The sequence below is a fragment of the Morus notabilis genome, unplaced genomic scaffold (genome assembly GCF_000414095.1).
Source record: "Morus notabilis unplaced genomic scaffold, ASM41409v2 Scaffold3543, whole genome shotgun sequence".
Classification (NCBI taxonomy): domain Eukaryota; kingdom Viridiplantae; phylum Streptophyta; class Magnoliopsida; order Rosales; family Moraceae; genus Morus; species Morus notabilis.
This window is the reverse complement of record NW_010366755.1, coordinates 1-20,616: the sequence shown is the minus strand read 5'-3', so window position 1 is coordinate 20,616 and position 20,616 is coordinate 1. Positions and strand designations below refer to the sequence as shown.

Sequence of the window (20,616 nt, the reverse complement as noted above, 5' to 3'; positions counted from 1 at the left end):
ACTACAATCGATAAATAAAATCAGTTGATTTAGACTAAACCCTGAAAACTAGGATACAAGCAACACGGCCTAAGAATAACTCTAACTGTACACTAACATAGACTCTGTTGACAACTAATTCAGACGTGTCAGACACAAATAAAAGCATAACGTGGGGAAACCACCTATATTATTAGAACACATAAAAATGGTGAAAATAACATCGACTTTATTATAAACAAAATGGAAAACAAAAAAAATTAAAAATAACATCACGACGAAAGGTGGACATCTGCTGCCACCACCATCGATCCATCTCCCACTGGCAATCAACTTCACGCACCTAAACATCTCACGAAGACACCATCTTTCTCTCAATCCGGCATCCCACTGCCACAACCGATCGTCTCCACCTCCAACCACAATGCCCTCACACGGGGCTCGTCGACGCTATTCTTTGTTGGTCCTAATGCTCCCTCACCCAAGCAGTTAACATCCGGCCTCCTATATTTGTACCATCTCCACGAACGTTAAAGTCTCATAAGGCGACCTCCCTGCTCGGACCGAGGCACGAAAACCAGCCCTGAGGCAGTGCTGGATACCAGCCCTCATGGGAGAGGAGGGCGGCGACGCAAGCAAAACAATAGAAACCCTAGTGGTTGAAAGAGAGAAAATTGTATACTTTAAAAAAAAAAGCCCATTTTTCCCCTTTGTTTAGATTTATGAGAAAAATTCATGTTAACTGTGTTAGGAAATAATTGCACCTCACAGTCTTCGTTGAGATGGAACTTGGAAGGACACAATGACTACTCGAAGTAAAAAAAATTAAGCAACTGATTCTGATTAATTAACAACAAAATAATACAAGTATAATAAATAGAAGGTTTCTGGAGATTAAAATTTATGCAAAATTACCAGAATTTGAGACAGATGCAATAATTGAAAATAAAATCTTATTAATACAGTAGTTTTTCATGGCCTACCGTAAAATTCTCATAGTAAATAACATAAAACATTGATAATAATAATCCAAAATCAATTGATTAACATTCGAAACAAGAATTGAAAAGTCAATAATGAATTACTGATAAGGATTTTAGGAAGAATTCATCATGAAATGTATAAAGTTGTCTAACTTGGACTCAGCACATCCTAATTATATTTTATCACAATTTTCCTTTTAAAAAAGTACACGAAGAGCTAATTCATATTTACAATATAGCAATAAAGGAAGAGTAATGCTAGAGACATCAACTCAAATCCTAATTTTTGTGTATCAACTAAGGTGGTATGTGAATTGTCATCTTTTTGTTGGCAGATATGGTCTTTTATTTTTTTATTATTTATTGACATGACAATATTTTAAATACTCACAAATATGAAAATGACAACTCATATGCCACATTAAGTAGTACACAAAAATTAAAATTTAAGTTGATATCTCTAATATTATTCATAAAGAAAATTTCAAAACGAAAATGGTAAAATTAGGTGGGTGGCGGAATTCGGCCACTCCTTTTAATTAATGGGTAAGTCTTTTTGTTAAATGGTCTTTTTTTATTCCATTTTACAACAATTATTTACTGATATACTAATGGTTTATTATTAATAAACCTATTACTGTTTTATCTATCAATGATAGATTAGATTATTATTAATTAGCATTGGTTAATCATTACTGTTAAACGGCCCAATCTATCAGTGATGGCCTACTAAATTAATCTACAAATCAATGTATAATTGATTAACCATTTTCCTAATATAACAAAATTTGAATCGCTTACTAAAAAAAACATAAAGTACTTTAAAAAACCATGGGAAATATAAAATGTGCAACAAAAGGGAAAAACGTAATGTAACGATTGCCAAAATGTAAATATATATATATATATATGACTGATCTTAGAATTACACGTATTGATTTGTGTGTGTGTGTTTGTTTGTGATATTTTTAATTAAAAATACGTGATTAGCGTTCAAAAATCACGTGATTAATGTAGCTCTTAATTCATTAGATTAATATTAGCGAGAGACGAGTTGCTCAAATGAGTTATGACACTAAATAAGAATTAGATTAATCTACTTAATTTACTCTCTTTATTTTTCATATAAAATGTTCATGTGCCACACAACATGGTGCTACATAAGGCTGCGAAAATGTGTGCAACAAGAGTTTTTAATCAAACATATATCTCTGGCCTTTGGCGCTTCTAATGAAGCTTCTCTTTTTCACCAAAAGAAAAGGGAAAAAAAAAACAATAATCAAACATATCCTTGTCTTTGTTTGGATGTATATGAGGTACTATACAGAGAAGACAATTTATTTCCTCCATTTCTTCCCATTTCTTTAATCTTTAAATAATAATAATAATAATGAAATGAAAGTAATTTGGAGGATCATGTGCATTCATGCAAGGTGTCACTATTTTGTTCTTGATTGCACTAACCTCTTTATTGTTAGATTTTGGACGTGTAATTGTATATTATATGCTATCATATTAAGTTAAAGCCGATTTAAAGTGATTAAAAAAGGATTTAGGTAATTTAGACTTTAATGCATTTAATAAGTGTGGGCCTAATATGTGTAGAGACCAAATCGTTATTTCTTATTTTATGATGGGTCAAATTAGAAATAATAAAAAGTTGACTTCTATATAAATGGTTGTGGTCCCCAAATTATATGTATGAAACTTTTCTGACATCCCATCATTAGAAAAGTGAGAATTCCTTCTCAAGGCATTCATACTGAATAATTTAGAAGATCAAGAACCAAAAGATTGATCAAGAACCACAAGATTTAAGAAACAGTCCGTTTCTATGGACTCAGGTACGCTTCCGCTTAAGTATATTCTTCTTGATGATTTGACATGGTGGATCTTGGTGTGATTAAGGATTTCATCAATAAAGAATTTATTTCCAACAAGTGATATCAGAACAGTCATCATGTTGAATTATTGAGAAATATTTTTTCCACTTCCGTTGATATAGGAATTGCAACCACATAAATTTCGATTAAATCTTTTGTGCATTTGAAATTTCGGGCAACAACAAATTAAATATATAAAATCAATTCATATGTTTTTGGGAAAATATGTATACGAATTTGGTTATGATTTCATTGAAATCATGAGACTGTATATGAAAATACATTATATATACATATTTTTTCTGAAATTAGAGTTATCTGTTTTTTTTTTTTATGGATTCGGTTTACATGGACGCAAAAAAAAAAAAAAAAAAAGAATACTATGGACTCAAGCCGGCGGCTGTGTCTGCGCCACTAGCGTTAAGAAAACACCAGCGTGGCCTTCTGGTCGCACCAGCGACGAAAAGTTGCGGCCTACAACCGCAACAGTTGGAGCAAGTAGCCTAATGGGGAATAAAAAAAAAAAAAAAAAAAAAAAAAAAAAAAGAATACTATGAACTTAGGCCGGGGGCCGTGTCTGTGCTGCCGACGTTAAGAAAACACCAGCATGGCCTTATGGCCGCACCGGTGACGAAAAGATGCGGCCTACAGCCGCAACAATTGGAGCAGGCAGCCTAATGGCCGCCATTGTTTTTCCAGTGGTCGTAACAGTTGGTCGCGACCGCTTAGAGAAACATTCTTTGGGCCGAAGCCCAGAGGTGCAGGGAAAAGAAGATGGGCCCCCGTAACCAAAAAAAAAAAAGGAAACGCTGGACTGGATCCGGATTCAAGTTGGGTTGACCCGACCCGTCCGGCCATGACCAAAGTTGACCGCTGACTTTGACCGTTGACTTTTTTTTGGGAAATTTAAATTTGAATTTTGGTACAACTTTTCTTTTATGGATGTCTTATGTTTTAATATGAATTGATTGAAACAACATGTTACCAAAGTAGCCTCTCTTGTGTAAATTAATTTATTTTATAACATCAAAATGGTTGTGGGTATGTAATTCATGCGGATATTGACCGGCCCAAAGGAATGTCATTATTTGGCCGAATTACATGCACACTTGTGGTAATAAATATTTAACAATTATTAGGTATTCCATGTGAACAATAAGTCGGTCCAAAGAAAGGCTTGTTGTTTGACAGGATTTTATTGTCAGTATTTGATTACTACACCAAGAGTACCACTTACAAGTTAATATTACTGTCTAAAGACTAAATGTTAATGTTGTGCTAGGTATCTTGTGATGGGTATTACCATTATTTGAATTGTTAAAAGTTTGATATGGTATTTATGTGAACGTTTTGTTTTGTTCTATTTTCAGTTAATACATCTACTTCTGCTATATCTGCCAACATCAATTCTATTCCCATGTTAAATGGAACAAACTTTAAGGAATGGAAAGAGAACGTTATGATCGTTCTTGGCTGCATGGATCTAGACCTTGCACTAAGGATTGAACAACCCACTGCTCTTACGGACGAAAGTTCCAATGAGGAAAAATGGGACTTTGAGAAGTGGGATCGTTCAAATAGCACGAGTCTTATGATCATGAAGCGTGGAATTCTAGAAACTTTTAGGGGCGCTGTGTCCGAAAAGGTAACTACTACCAAGGAGTTCCTTGTGGAAATTGAAAAGCATTTTGATAAAAATGATAAGGCTGAAACAAGTACGATTTTATCAAACTTGATTTCAATGAAGTATAAAGGAAAAGGAAATATAAGGGAGTACATCATGGAAATGTCTCATCTTACTTTGAAACTAAAGGCACTAAAGTTAGAGCTATCTCAGGATTTGCTCGTGCATTTAGTATTGATTTCTCTTCCTGCACAATTCAATCAGTTTAAGGTCAGTTACAACTGCCAAAAGGACAAATGGACTCTTAATGAGCTCATTTTTTATTGTGTGCAAGAAGAAGAAAGACTGCATCAAGAAAAGACAGAAAGTGCTCACTTGGCTAGTACCTCTAAGGATAAGAACAAGAAAAGGAAGAATGACAAAGAAGCTGCGGGAGGTCCAGCCCAAAAGAAACAGCAAAAGAAACAATATGACAAATATCACGCTTGGCGTGCAAAGAAATGTACGCTTCTCACTTTGGTTTGTTCTTAGGTTAATTTAGCTTCAGTACCAAGACACACTTGGTGGATAGATTCTGGTGCTACTACTCACATAATTGTGTCAATGTAGGGTTGCATGAGTTGCCAAAAGCCAAATGATGCTGAAATATTCATCTATGTGGGCAATGGCAAATTAGTGAAAGTTGAGGCTATAGGGACATTTAGGTTATTATTAAAGACCAGATATTATTTGGATTTAAAAGAGGCATATGTTATACCGTCTTTTAGACGGAATTTGATTTCTATTTCTGTTTTGGACAAATCTGGTTACTCTTGTTCATTTAGAAATAATTAGTTTAGTCTTTCTTTGAATTCAAATATTGTTGGTACTGGTTCTTTATCTTTTTATGATAACCTTTATTTACTTGATATTATTGCTTCCTTTAATGAAACCTTACATGTGAGTTCACGTGGTACAAAACACAAATTAACAAATGAGAATTCTGCTTCACTCTGGCACAAACGTTTAGGTCACATATCTAAATAAAGAATTGAAAGACTTGTGTCAGATGGAATTCTTGGTCCTCTTGATTTGTCAGACTTTCAAGTCTGTGTTGAGTGCATTAAGGAGAAACAGACAAACATACGGAGATTAGGTGCCAATAGATCTTCAGACGTCTTAGAACTAATACATACAGATATTTGTGGGCCATTCTCTACGGCTTCATGGAATGGTCAACAATATTTTATTACGTTCATAGACGATTACTCACGTTATGGCTACCTTTATCTCATTCATGAGAAGTCCCAATCACTGGATGTGTTTAAGGTTTTCAAAGCTGAAGTTGAGAATCAGCTTGGCAAAAGGATTAAAGCTGTTAGATCTGACCGTGGTGGTGAATACTATGGCAGATATGATGGATCAGGTGAACAATGTCTAGGGCCATTTACCAAATTCCTAGAGGAGTGCGGTATCTTCCCACAATACACCATGCCAAGAAGTCCTACTATGAATGGTATTGCTGAGAGACGAAATAGAACATTAAAGGATATGGTGAGGAGTATGGTTAGTCATACTACCTTACTAGATTCACTCTGGGGTGAGGCACTAAAGACTGCAACTTACATTCTTAACAGAGTTCCAACTAAGGCAGCGACTAAAACTCCGTATGAATTATGGACGGGCAAGAAGCCCAGTATAAAGCATTTACACATTTGGGGTTGTCCAGCTGAAGCAAGGCCTTATAGGCGAAATGAAAAGAAACTGGACTCAAGAACAATCAGCAGCTATTTTGTTGGGTACTCTGAATGATCTCGGGGGTATAAGTTTTATGATCCCATATCTAGATCCTTCTTTGAGACGGGAAATGCCCAGTTCTTTGAGGATATTGTGTTTGGGGGGAGAGATAAGGTTAGAGATTTTGTCTTTGAAGAGGAATCTATTTCTCTTCCTATAATTGCTATTGACAATGATCAGGCTCATATTCCTGATGTTGTTCAAGAAGCAATACCAGAACCACAAGACAATGTTGAAAATCTCCCCGATCAAGGCCAACAGGTTATTCCTGAAGAACAAACTCAACAACCTCAAGAACAATTGCCATTAAGGAGATCCACTAGAGAAAGGAGAAGTGTGATTTCTGATGATTACATCATATTTCTCCAAGAACATGAGAATGACATTGGATTGGTGGAAGATGATCCAATCAACTTTCATCAAGCCATGCAAAGGACTAATTCTCAGAAGTGGATTGATGTCATGAATGAAGAGATTAAGTCCATGAAAGACAACGACGTTTGGGAACTCGGTCTCATTGCCTAAAGGTGCGAAGCCCATTGGTTGCAAATGGATATTTAAGACCAAGCGGGATTCGAAAGGTGATGTTGAGAGATATAAGGCTCGTCTTGTTGCAAAAGGCTTTACTCAAAAGGAAGGCATTGATTATAAAGAGACTTTCTCTCCGGTTTCATCGAAAGACTCTTTTAGGACAATAATGGCATTAGTGGCACATTTTGACCTTGAGTTGCATCAGATGGATGTAAAGACTGTGTTTCTCAATGGTGATATTGATGAGACGATTTACATGGTGCAACCAGAAAACTTTGTGTTGGGCAATGCAAAGAATATGGTTAGCAAATTAAAGAAATCCATCTATGGGCTTAAGCAAGCTTCTCGTAAATGGTATTACAAATTTCATCAAGTTGTCATCTCGTTTGGTTTTGAGATGAATGTGGTTGACGATTGTATATACCACAAGTTCAGTGGAAGTAAACACATTTTCCTGGTTTTATATGTCGATGAGATACTGCTTGCCAGCAACGATATAGGTTTGTTGCACGAAACCAAGAGATTTCTATCAAAGAGATTTGAGATGAAAGATCTTAGGGACGCATCTTTTGTATTAGGAATTCAAATACACCGAGATCGCTCTTGGGGTATTCTTGGATTATCACAAAAGACCTATATTGATAAGGTACTTAAGAGATTTGGCATGCAAAATTGCAAACCAGGAGACACCCCTGTTGCTAAGGAAGACAAGTTCAATCTCGATCAATGCCCTAAGAATGATTTTGAATCTAAAGAAATACAGAAGATTCCCTATGCTTCAGCAGTGGGAAGTCTAATGTATGCTCAAGTTTGTACGCGTCCAGATATTGTGTACATTGTTGGGATGTTAGGCAGATATTTGAGCAATCCGGGAATGGATCATTGGAAAGCAGTCAAATGAGTAATGCGGTATCTTCAGAGAACAAAACATTACATGCTCACATACAGGAGGTCGGATAAGTTAGAGATAATTGGGTATTCAGATTCTAACTTTGTTGGATGCCAAGACAGTCATAGATCCACTTCAGGCTATGTCTATCTGCTTGCTGGAAGAGCTATCTCCTGGAAGAGTGCAAAGCAAACACTCATAGCTTCTTCCACCATGGCAGCTGAGTTTATAGCATGTTATGAGGCATCCAACCATGAAATATGGCTGCAAAATTTTGTCATAGGGCTGCAAATTGTGGATGGAATTGAAAGACCACTTAAGTTATTTTGTGATAATAAGTCAGCAGTCTTATATTCCAACAACAACAGGAGCTCGACGAAGTCAAAACATATAGACACCAAGTTCCTAGTTGTTAAGGAAAGAGTTCAGAGTGGTCAAGTGTCTATAGAGCATATTGACGCACACTCCATGGTTGCGGATCCACTTACTAAAGGGCTACCACCCAAGGTCTTTCATGAGCACACTGCTCATATGGGTGTTGTATCATTTGACGATATGCTGAATTAGTGGGAGTCTGTATTTATATGCTTTTCTGTTATATACACATCTTTGTTTATGAATATATTATTTGCAGAAATAAAGTATTTATTTTCACTCTGATTTAGTTTTGTTTTGATATCATAAAGAATAAAGTTAGACCAGTTAAAAATAGGCATGTTTAGATCACATTACATGTATTTTTCATGCTACACATCCATACTTGATCTATGTTGTTTGGTTATGTTGATATACGTGACCATGGGTATAGTTACGATACATGTAAGTTGTAACAAAGATCACCTTGATCCTATGTTAACATAATTAATGGACGAGATTGTTCGAAGATGCTTTTGGATATGATAACATAGATTTTGAGCTCATAAAGGTTATATTTTAATATGCAATTATAAAGTGATATATATATATATGTAGTCCAAGTGGGAGATTGTTAGATTTTGGACGTGCATATATACATATATAATAATAATTATATATTATATACTATCATATTAAGTTATGCGCATTTGAAGTGATCAAATAAGGTTTTAGGTAATTTGGGCTTTAATGCATCTAATAAGTGTGAGCCTAATATGTGTAGAGATCAAATCGTTATTTCTTATTTTCTGATGGGTCAAATTAGAAATAATGAAAAGCTGACTTCTATATAAATGGTTGTGGTCCCCAAATTATATGTATGAAATTTTTATGACATCTTATCATTAGAAAAGTGAGAATTCTTTCTCAAGGCATTCATACTGAATAATTTGGAAGATCAAGAACCAAAAGATTGATCAAGAACCACAAGATTTAAAAAACAATCCGTTCCTATGGACTCAGGTACGCTTCCGCTTAAGTATATTCTTCTTGATAATTTGACATGGTGGATCTTAGTGTGATTAAGGATTTCATCAATAATGAAATGGAAGTAATTTGGAAGATCATGTGCATTCATGCAAGGTGTCGCTATTTTGTTCTTGATTGCACTAACCTCTTTACATCTCACACGATCTGACTGAGGATTTTTTTTAAATTAATTAAAGAAAACTAACTATACACCTCCATATATAATCGTTCAACTCGGAAAGGAGCTAGAGAATTATTATAGATTAAAGAACTAGAGATGGTTGAAATCAGTTTTACAATTCCTTTTGTGGTTGTCATGTTTTATTTTAGAATTATTAACACCGCAAGAATGTCAGTTATCAATATTGTGTTATCTTTTACCCTCGATTTTTTTTTTTCTTGACAGATTACCCGCTGATTTAGAAGTCTTTACCCTTTTAATCTTTGATACTAAAATTGACACAAATTTTTAAAATTTAACAGAGATAATGATATGTTAATCTTATAGTAACTCAAAGTTTTGCAAAAAAAATTAGATATTGTAAAATACTCTCTCTCCCTCGTACACTGCATGAAGTGATGTGCTTTGCCATAATATTCAATTTCAGTTCCCGGCTTCAAAATAGCTCATGTAACATACATGAGGACGTTTCCATTTAAAATTTAACAATTATCTTCTATTTGAGACACTTTGCAACGCTTTATTAAAATTCAAAAAGTAATTTATCACGTTGGTTAACTTACATTTACGCAAAAAATTCAAGCAAAGAATTGTTTATTAGATAGTATTTACTATTTTGTGCTTTTATAGATTTATAAAACATCACCTTTGTTATATCTTTTCCTGATTTTGTCTTATTCACGACGCATCTAATAAAATAAATGTGATATTTGAATATCTCCTTAGTAGAAAATCAAGATTTTGGCTTTCAACTGAAGTGGAATATCATCTTGTGGTACACACCATCGGCCTTTTTTTTTTTTTTTTTTTTTTTTTTTTTTTTTTTTTTTTTTTTTGTGACTTGGTGCTATATCTTTCCAGGAAAATCTTTATGATGGAGTAAGTTATTTTACTCCACAGGTAGGGCAAGTTATTTCAACCGTTGAATTAATTTCTAATGGTTAGATATGTGTAGATCCGTATTAAAAATTTATGACGCACCACAAATAACTGCTCATACTGTAGATCTGTATGTTGAAAGATTAATCTAACAGTAAAAATATAGTCCCTATTAATAGAGAAATAGTTTGCTTCACCTTAAAGACCGTCATCTTTCCATATATTAGTTGATCGGATTCTTCCATTGAGTGTAGTCGATATATTAAAGAGCAGCCATGTAATCAATTTCTGGAATACCTTTTTGGATTTTTCTAATTATGAAGTCTAATACAAACTATTTTCTCTTGAGTTTCATTCGAATTTACTAATAAAATCGGTAAATTGTCGGAATCGTGTTTCCTATACCTATGCAGTATAGGTTATGTGTGTGAGTTGATATTTGTATTGTCTAATTCGTATGCTTCCTTAGAAAAAACCTCATTGGCTTGTCCCTAATTGTGATTTAGTGAACCCATTCCTTCATGCTTGGGGGTGATACCAATAATGAACGAATTTGAGGAACTCACATATTTGAAATATTTTTGCGCATATGAGGCCAATATTTCATTTTGCGGGTGACCAATCAAATTGTAGACACAACTTGCACAATCAAAAGTATATATACAATGCACCCCAGCATGTGACATGATATATTCAGTGATACAACAACTAATTAATATTAATAATGCAATAAATATGTCACTATTTTTTTTTTTATTTTGCTCCTGTGATAGCAAACTGTGTAGCCATACGGGAAGGCTTTTTATTCGCTAAGGATACTGGTCTTCGGGTTTCCGTAGTCGAGAGCGATGCAGTGAATGCAGTTCGAGCTGTAAATAAGAATTAATTGTCGTGTTTGGAATTGATCATATTTTTATTTTTCACGTTTTTTGAGAAAGAAAAAATAAAAACGTTTTCAAAACGGCGTTTGGCGCAATAAAAACAAAAAATGAAAATGAAAACGATTTTTTGGTTTAATGTAAAATGAGAGAGAAATTAAAAATGACTTTTAGTCATTTTTTATTTTTTATTTTCATTTTTTCGTCTCTCGAGCAGAGAGAGAAAGAGAGACATTAATGGGTTTTTTTACACTGAAAATAATCTCTTGATAAAACTACCAAACGCATTTTCAAAAATGATTTCTATTTGAGATTGAAAACGTTTTCATTTTCATTTGCATTTTCATTTTCATTTGCATTTTCATTTTCATACAAAAAATAAAATTATTTTAGAACGAGTTCTAAACGCGCCGAATATTTTGTTACGGAAGATCCGATCATTAAGGATATAAAAGTCCTAATGTCAGAAAATGGTAGTGCTTTATGTAACCAAATTTCTCGCGAGAGTAATTCAGTTTTGCCCACGCATTAGGCTCAATTACGTTTCTCTTTTAGAAGGGTATGTGTTTGAAATTTGAATTGATAATTTTCCTAGTCGTTTTGACAATTGTATTGCAGCTGATATATATGGTTGTTTTGGCTCATTAATAATATTTCCTCTCCACTTTTTAAAAAATAAAAATAAAAATAAAAAAAATAATAATGCAATAAATATGTCACTATTTTCTTTTTAAAATAATATGTCACTATTTTTTTTTAAAGTGTATTCTAATTATTTTCGGTAACAGTTAAGCATAGAATAAAAAATATAACATGCGTAAAGGCTGATTGAAAAAAAATAATATATGAAGATGACATTCGATATTATCGCACATTGGCAGCTTAACTAAACTCCAAACTCTTTAATATAATATGTCTTTAAATGCCCTTCAATTCTCATATAGTCATAAAAAAAACTCATAATCTCGTGCATATTTCGGTCATTAAATTAAAACGACCAAACTCCTATTAACAACCTCTCATTTTTCTCAGCTTCCCCGCTATGTTTGGTAAGACGAAAATATATATGATAATTGTTTGTGTGTGTGAAGGAAGACAATTATAGTAGAACTACCAACTGTTTGATATTACTTGATACTAATATTAAATCTTCCAACATAACCACATTTCTCTCCTTTTTGTTCTATCTCATTCTCGTTTCCTTAATTAAGAGTTAAGACCTAGTTGCAACACGTTTCACGTTTTGAAAGGAAACCTTTCTATTTAGGGATAATCAATTGAGACCCTTTATTACATCGAAACATCACAAACGTATATTATTTTTTTAATAGTATTAAACATATACCATTAAATTTTAGAGAACTTGTTGGGGGGTACCTTTTTTTTTTTTTTTTTGTGATCTTGTGTTCATGTTTCATTTTTCATTAGAAGCAGAAAGAGTTGTAAGAGATCGAAAAGACACAATTTGAATCATGTTTGTTGCTTTCATTCTTGCGTTCAATCATTTCAAGTTGTTTGTTTCAAAATGCTCATTTTGTTGAATTGGTGGTGGAGTCGAATTGTCGTTCTTATTAATTGATTGTATTTATGTGTGTGATCAATGCTCATTGCGTTAAATTGTCGTGTTTTTTTTTTTTTTTTTTTTTTTTTTTTTCTTCTTTTTTTTTTTTTTTTTTTTTTTGTGACTTGGTGCTATATCTTTCCAGGAAAATCTTTATGATGGAGTAAGTTATTTTACTCCACAGGTAGGGCAAGTTATTTCAACCGTTGAATTAATTTCTAATGGTTAGATATGTGTAGATCCGTATTAAAAATTTATGACGCACCACAAATAACTGCTCATACTGTAGATCTGTATGTTGAAAGATTAATCTAACAGTAAAAATATAGTCCCTATTAATAGAGAAATAGTTTGCTTCACCTTAAAGACCGTCATCTTTCCATATATTAGTTGATCGGATTCTTCCATTGAGTGTAGTCGATATATTAAAGAGCAGCCATGTAATCAATTTCTGGAATACCTTTTTGGATTTTTCTAATTATGAAGTCTAATACAAACTATTTTCTCTTGAGTTTCATTCGAATTTACTAATAAAATCGGTAAATTGTCGGAATCGTGTTTCCTATACCTATGCAGTATAGGTTATGTGTGTGAGTTGATATTTGTATTGTCTAATTCGTATGCTTCCTTAGAAAAAACCTCATTGGCTTGTCCCTAATTGTGATTTAGTGAACCCATTCCTTCATGCTTGGGGGTGATACCAATAATGAACGAATTTGAGGAACTCACATATTTGAAATATTTTTGCGCATATGAGGCCAATATTTCATTTTGCGGGTGACCAATCAAATTGTAGACACAACTTGCACAATCAAAAGTATATATACAATGCACCCCAGCATGTGACATGATATATTCAGTGATACAACAACTAATTAATATTAATAATGCAATAAATATGTCACTATTTTTTTTTTTATTTTGCTCCTGTGATAGCAAACTGTGTAGCCATACGGGAAGGCTTTTTATTCGCTAAGGATACTGGTCTTCGGGTTTCCGTAGTCGAGAGCGATGCAGTGAATGCAGTTCGAGCTGTAAATAAGAATTAATTGTCGTGTTTGGAATTGATCATATTTTTATTTTTCACGTTTTTTGAGAAAGAAAAAATAAAAACGTTTTCAAAACGGCGTTTGGCGCAATAAAAACAAAAAATGAAAATGAAAACGATTTTTTGGTTTAATGTAAAATGAGAGAGAAATTAAAAATGACTTTTAGTCATTTTTTATTTTTTATTTTCATTTTTTCGTCTCTCGAGCAGAGAGAGAAAGAGAGACATTAATGGGTTTTTTTACACTGAAAATAATCTCTTGATAAAACTACCAAACGCATTTTCAAAAATGATTTCTATTTGAGATTGAAAACGTTTTCATTTTCATTTGCATTTTCATTTTCATTTGCATTTTCATTTTCATACAAAAAATAAAATTATTTTAGAACGAGTTCTAAACGCGCCGAATATTTTGTTACGGAAGATCCGATCATTAAGGATATAAAAGTCCTAATGTCAGAAAATGGTAGTGCTTTATGTAACCAAATTTCTCGCGAGAGTAATTCAGTTTTGCCCACGCATTAGGCTCAATTACGTTTCTCTTTTAGAAGGGTATGTGTTTGAAATTTGAATTGATAATTTTCCTAGTCGTTTTGACAATTGTATTGCAGCTGATATATATGGTTGTTTTGGCTCATTAATAATATTTCCTCTCCACTTTTTAAAAAATAAAAATAAAAATAAAAAAAATAATAATGCAATAAATATGTCACTATTTTCTTTTTAAAATAATATGTCACTATTTTTTTTTAAAGTGTATTCTAATTATTTTCGGTAACAGTTAAGCATAGAATAAAAAATATAACATGCGTAAAGGCTGATTGAAAAAAAATAATATATGAAGATGACATTCGATATTATCGCACATTGGCAGCTTAACTAAACTCCAAACTCTTTAATATAATATGTCTTTAAATGCCCTTCAATTCTCATATAGTCATAAAAAAAACTCATAATCTCGTGCATATTTCGGTCATTAAATTAAAACGACCAAACTCCTATTAACAACCTCTCATTTTTCTCAGCTTCCCCGCTATGTTTGGTAAGACGAAAATATATATGATAATTGTTTGTGTGTGTGAAGGAAGACAATTATAGTAGAACTACCAACTGTTTGATATTACTTGATACTAATATTAAATCTTCCAACATAACCACATTTCTCTCCTTTTTGTTCTATCTCATTCTCGTTTCCTTAATTAAGAGTTAAGACCTAGTTGCAACACGTTTCACGTTTTGAAAGGAAACCTTTCTATTTAGGGATAATCAATTGAGACCCTTTATTACATCGAAACATCACAAACGTATATTATTTTTTTAATAGTATTAAACATATACCATTAAATTTTAGAGAACGTATAATATAGAATGACCTTCCTACCATTAAAATATATTTTAAAAATATTAAAACTATTTTAAATTACAAATTAAAAACGTTATATTTTTAAAATATGAATATCGAGGAAATGTTTTTAAAATGTTTGTCACGCCCCTAAATAGGGGTTAGTGACGTGAAGACTTGCTTAGAAATTAAATTTGATTAAGAAAGTGGTTAAATAATTAACATTTCAAAATTTGATTTTAAATTCCAAACACTTAGGTATTTCCAAACAAGCCTCGCTATTTTAACGAAATCGAGTTTTAAGAAATAGTGAGGCGGACTTTAGAAAACACAATTACTATTAAGATCAACATCAAAAGTCAACCTCCGGCATCCACAGGGTTACACTTGTGCATACATAATTAAATATAAAAAAGTAAATAACTGACATTAACTACAGTCTAGTATAGTTTAGGGTTTTACAATCCATAGTTAATACATGCCTTAATGAGTCTAATCAAGATGGAAAATGCTTCACCGCTTCCTTTCTTCTAGAACTGAATTCCTCATATATTCTGCGCTACTTCTAGCATCGCATGGGTGGGGTTAAATACATTTTGAAACATAGAAAAAATGAGTGAAAGACCCAGTAGGATAAGATTTATAAAACTGAATAAATAAATGAAAGTACAGGCTCGAACGAATCAGTCGGAACCAAGCAACCTTTTTACTGAAAGGTAAACAAATTGAAATTCCAAATTACAGGCAATCAGCAAGTAATTTAAGTAATTAAATTTCTTACGACCAATGCAAGGCCAAACACCACCGTAGTGGCCCATACAGGTTTCGGGTCCTGCCCTCAATGATACGATCTTCATATCCTGATATCTAGGCCATCAGCGTTTTTATCGGTTCTTAAAACATCTTATTTTAAAAAAATATATGTTAAACCTTAATTCAGTATTATGAATTCAATACCATAAATCATGCTATTTCCTCAAAATACTTTTCTTTATAAAATATGTTTTGTCTTAAAAACATTTTCATAGGCTAAAACACTTTAAAGTAAGGCTAACAAGGATATATGGGTAAGAATATCCTACCTCTTAGATATCAAACATGGGTTAGCTTCTTGTTACCCTAGCCTCCGCTTTCCTTTGAAGCTTCTACTTTTGATTTTTCACTAGCTTTGTCACAAAAGCAACGTTTTAGGACACAATCCTCATTCATAAACAAATCAAGTTCAATTATGTCTAATTATTTCCTATTAGTGTGCCTCGACTCAAATTTAAGTTTCACAAATGATTTTATAATTTAGTTTGGGGGTTTTTTAAAAATTAGATTCTAATTTATTGGTTTTTTTTTTCCATTTAATTTCAGCTTAAAAATAAGTTTTTAAAAAAATTTCGGCAGCATACTAACAAAAATAGGAAAAATGTCAAACATGCAATTCAAGTTCAATTTCAAAATAAATTATCCAGAAATCATCACAATCAATTTCTAATCAATTCAACAAGTCTAATAATTGAAAACCCTTATATTCAATTCAATTCAAACAATAATTGTTCAAATTCAAATTCAAATTTAAAATTATTTAAATTTAACCAAAATTTTAAAATTTCAAATCAATAACTCAAATTTAAGTGTGAGTTTTCATGAAATCTTTATTTCAAAGTGATTGAAGCTCGTGTGGATTTTTAAGAAATCTTTACTTCAAAGTGAGCTCGTTTTTCTCCATTTCTCTTGTTTTTGTTTTTTCTTCTTTAGGTGTCTCGGCCAAATTGCCGAGAGAGAGAGAGAGATGGTCAGAGAGAGAGAAGGTCGGCGGGAGAGAGAGCCCGGAGAAGAAGTGGCCGGCGATGGAAGAAAAAGGGAGAGAAAGAGAGAGAGGTGGGCTGCCGTGGAAGAATCAGAGGAGACAGAGAAAGAAGAAGAAAAAGAAAGAAAGAAAGAAAGGAAGAGAGAAAAAGGTCTGTAGCCACGGTAAGGAAAGAAGAAAGGGAAAAGAAGGAAAGGAAAAAAAATAGAAAAATGGAAAAAGAAAAGAAAAGAAAAGAAAAAAAAGAAATACATTAAAATTTAAGTGTATTTTTAAAATTTTTTAGGGTGAAATTATAAATACTGAAAATAATTTAAAATTTTTTTATTAATTAAAAAAATTAAATTAAGTACACTAATAACTCATAATTTTACATAATTAAACATGTTTAATTCTGAAGAGCATTATAATATTTTTGTAAAATTTTAAAATTTTTAGTTTCTAATTAATTAATTAGAAAGACATTTAGGATATTTTATGTTTTAAAAAAGGCCTCAAGGTTTAAGATTTTCCGTATTTAAAATTTGAAAGTGCCTATTTAATAATGGTGATATCAGGGATTTCAATTTCAATTCCAACTATTGTGTATCAAGTAATGTCGCATGTGATTGTCATCTTTTATTAGTAGTGTAATTTTTTATTATTAATTGATGTGATAATGTTTTAAATACTTATTAATATAAAAATGACAACTCACATACTATATTAGTTGATATACAAGAGTTGAGATTTAATTTGGTGTTTGTAACATTACTCTTTAATAATATTAAAACGATAAAGGCAACTTCTGCGATGAAACCCAAAAAAACTTTCACCCGTAGAGCCCTACTTTTTACTTTTAGATTAGTTTTTTAACGGTCAGATTTGCAACATGAACAGTATAGTGTAGCGCGCTATAAATTTTTAATACGACCAATATGACACTATTAGTAGAAGTTTTTTTAGGGTCTCACAATAAAAAAAATGCCAACTATAAATATCATCTAAATGTTATGATACAATAGAGAATACCAAAATGATATTATTTCTTTTTATTTACTAGCACTAATATTCACTAATTCATTTTCCACGAACTTTATCGGGTTTGTTTTTTAGACTCAGATCTTTTGTTTAATTTTAATATTTTAATTAATATTTAATTAATCATATTAAGTCATTTAAAAAAATCATATTAAATCATAGTAAAAAAATTATAATGTTTTTTAATTAGTTTTATTACATTTATCATAAGAACGTTAATTAACAAGGAAATAGATACTTCAAACTGTCTTGCGTATTTCCACGCGCCGGCTGCTTAAGCAGAGAAATAGATACCTCTAACGGTATTTTCACGGGCCGTGCCTCGCGCGTTTTGAAGACGCGCTTCTCCAACTGGAAACCCCCAAATTCCGAAATCTCAAACTCAACCATTGAGAGACCTTCGCCTTCCTAAACCGGATCTAGGGTTTTGCTTTCTTCTCTTCTCTTTCTTCAAGGTAAAACTTTTATTTCTTCTCATTCTCATATTTTAGAAAATATTTCGCTTCTTTGTTTTTTTATTTAAACGATCAAAGATTTTTTTCTTTTTGAATCTATAGAATTACTTCATCAGATCGTTTTCTGTTTCTCTTTGGGTTGCAAATTTCCATCAACGATTTGTTTTAAACAATTCGAGAAAAAAAAATTGTAAAAATCTGTTTCCTTTTTAAGGAAAAATTTGGTTTAAAGACAGTGATTATAATCTATAAAAAGTTCAGAAACTTTGGCTCATAAATTCTAAATTCTCACTTGTAACTACTGAAACTCACTTATGAATAATGATTTCAGTTTACTGCTAAATTTTCGTTCCATTTGGGTCTGAAATAATTTCCATTTTGAGTCTTTTCTGGTGGTAGCTTTACTCTCCATGATTCAATGTAGGGGTTGTTTGGTACTGTTTTTAAACCCAAACCATCCCTCACAAAGAATTTGAAAAAAAAAAAAAAAAATCCCACCAATAATTCTCTCACAAAGAATTTGAATCAAAACCCAAATCATAGTTCAAATACACTTCCTAAACGGCCGTAAATGTTATAATGCTGGAAGCTTCGCCGGTAGCGAAGCGTTATGTGAAACCCAATTTATTACAGTTAATTCATTTATTTACTTTGTAGCTACATTTGCTTACAAAGTTTGTTTGAAAAATCTATATCTTGATTGTAGTAATGTGGAAGCGCGGAAACAGATCGAAGGCATGGAGTCGGTCAAACCGCCGGGTTCTAGTTGCGGTCACTTTTGCTACTTTGTTTCTTTTCCTTTTAGTATTCCTGTTTTGTAACGATGCTAAACCGGCCAATACATCACTTGGAGTTGGACTTCAAAGGCAAAAATGGAATAGCTTTGAGTCATCGGTGCAAATGCACCCCACTGTAGGGTTCCGAAATGGTACAGATGTGATATGGCAGATACCCGATTCGCCAAAAGCAGTTCTCTTTCTGGCTCACGGTTGTGATGGCCGTGCTGTTAATTTTTGGGATAGGTCTCCTGAATGTCCTAATTGTGTTGGTTTGCCGGAAGAAAGGCTGATTGCGCTTTGCGCTCTTGCTCAAAAGTTTGCTGTTCTTACCATATCGAGTGCTGGGAGATGCTGGTCATTTGGGGAGGAGATAAGAGTTGTTAAAGATATCATAAGATGGTGGATTGAGAAGCAAGGGCTTGAGCAGCTTCCTCTTGTGGCTATGGGGGCCTCGTCTGGCGGCTACTTTGTCTCTGTCCTTGCTACAGAGGTGAAGTTTTCAAGCATTACACTTATGATTGCTGAAGGGAAGTTTGATCTAATGTCTGTAAAAGAAAATTATCCACCTACCCTTTTTGTGCATATGCCGAAAGATGTTTACAGGCGGCAAAAGATTGACGAATTCATGGAACTTTTAAGAAACAAAGGTGTTGATGTTGCTGAGATAGAATGTATGGAGTTCCCATTATCGCCACGTCTTTTAGCTGATAGAATACCAGGGCTTGATCAGTCTGTTTCCGCCAAGTTGTTTGAACTCCTCCGACGCCAGGGCTTTGTCGATGAAAATGGTTATATGAGGAATGACGGTCGGAGAACACGTTGGAAAGAGGCCCTCAGAGAGGATAAAACTATTTTTCTTGATGAGCATTTGGTCCATCCTGTTCAGGAGGAACTCAATCTTGCCTTTGCATTTCATGAAATGACTAGTTTGCATACTGACCAGATCTTCAAATGGTTTGAATCTCATATGAGCTGACTGGTCTTCGGTCCTGAAGAGATTTGTGTATGAGCCAGAATCTGAAGCAGTTCAAATAACAGCTTTTACCAACTTTTGCTTGAGTTTCCTTGATTTGAGAAGGTATACTGTTAAATGGCTTAGTTTGGTAGAGATTTTGGGAAGCCAAAATCACTTTTTTTTTCAGCAGAAGCTAAAAAATGTGTTTGGTAAACACATAAAACCGGATTCTTAGATAATCTAAAAGCTATTTTTTAGCTGAAATCATTTCATTAATTCAAAAGTATAAAAATATAGAATCAAGCTAGATCATTATCTGTCGCATACTCCTATTTTATTTCTTTTCGATTTTTCCCTTTTATTTGATCTCAATCTTACCATCTTCGATTGTCGCTATGAACCAATCGAATAGGGTATGCGGTATAAAATACAAATATACAAATGGAAAATCTATTCTCTTTTTTCCTAAAAAAATAATCTTGGAGATTGTGTAATGCTTACTCTAAAACTATTTGTTTACACGGTAGTGATATTCTTTGTCTCTCTATTCATCTTCGGATTCCTATTTAATGGTCCAGGACGTAATCCTGGCAGCTCACTTGGTGTTCTGATTTCAGATTGTGCGGGAATCTGAAGTCCCTCATTAATGAAATTTTGGTTATTCCCAAAATA

At 32.9% G+C, this 20,616-nt stretch overlaps 1 protein-coding gene across 1 annotated transcript; it reads left to right on the top strand.

The window, feature by feature from the left end:
• The first annotated feature begins 18,072 nt into the window (after nucleotides 1-18,072).
• Nucleotides 18,073-20,610, top strand: LOC21385588. The gene is made up of 3 exons (XM_010111048.2): nucleotides 18,073-18,210; nucleotides 18,917-20,067; nucleotides 20,523-20,610. Exon 2 carries the CDS (start codon nucleotides 18,919-18,921, stop codon nucleotides 19,963-19,965), a length of 1,047 nt encoding a protein of 348 aa, XP_010109350.1. The 5' UTR covers nucleotides 18,073-18,210; nucleotides 18,917-18,918; the 3' UTR covers nucleotides 19,966-20,067; nucleotides 20,523-20,610.
• The last annotated feature ends 6 nt before the right edge of the window (nucleotides 20,611-20,616 follow it).

Bases quoted from the DNA above. Each gene is read 5' to 3' on its own strand.
- LOC21385588 (XM_010111048.2), top strand. From the start codon at position 18,919: ATGTGGAAGCGCGGAAACAGATCGAAGGCATGGAGTCGGTCAAACCGC.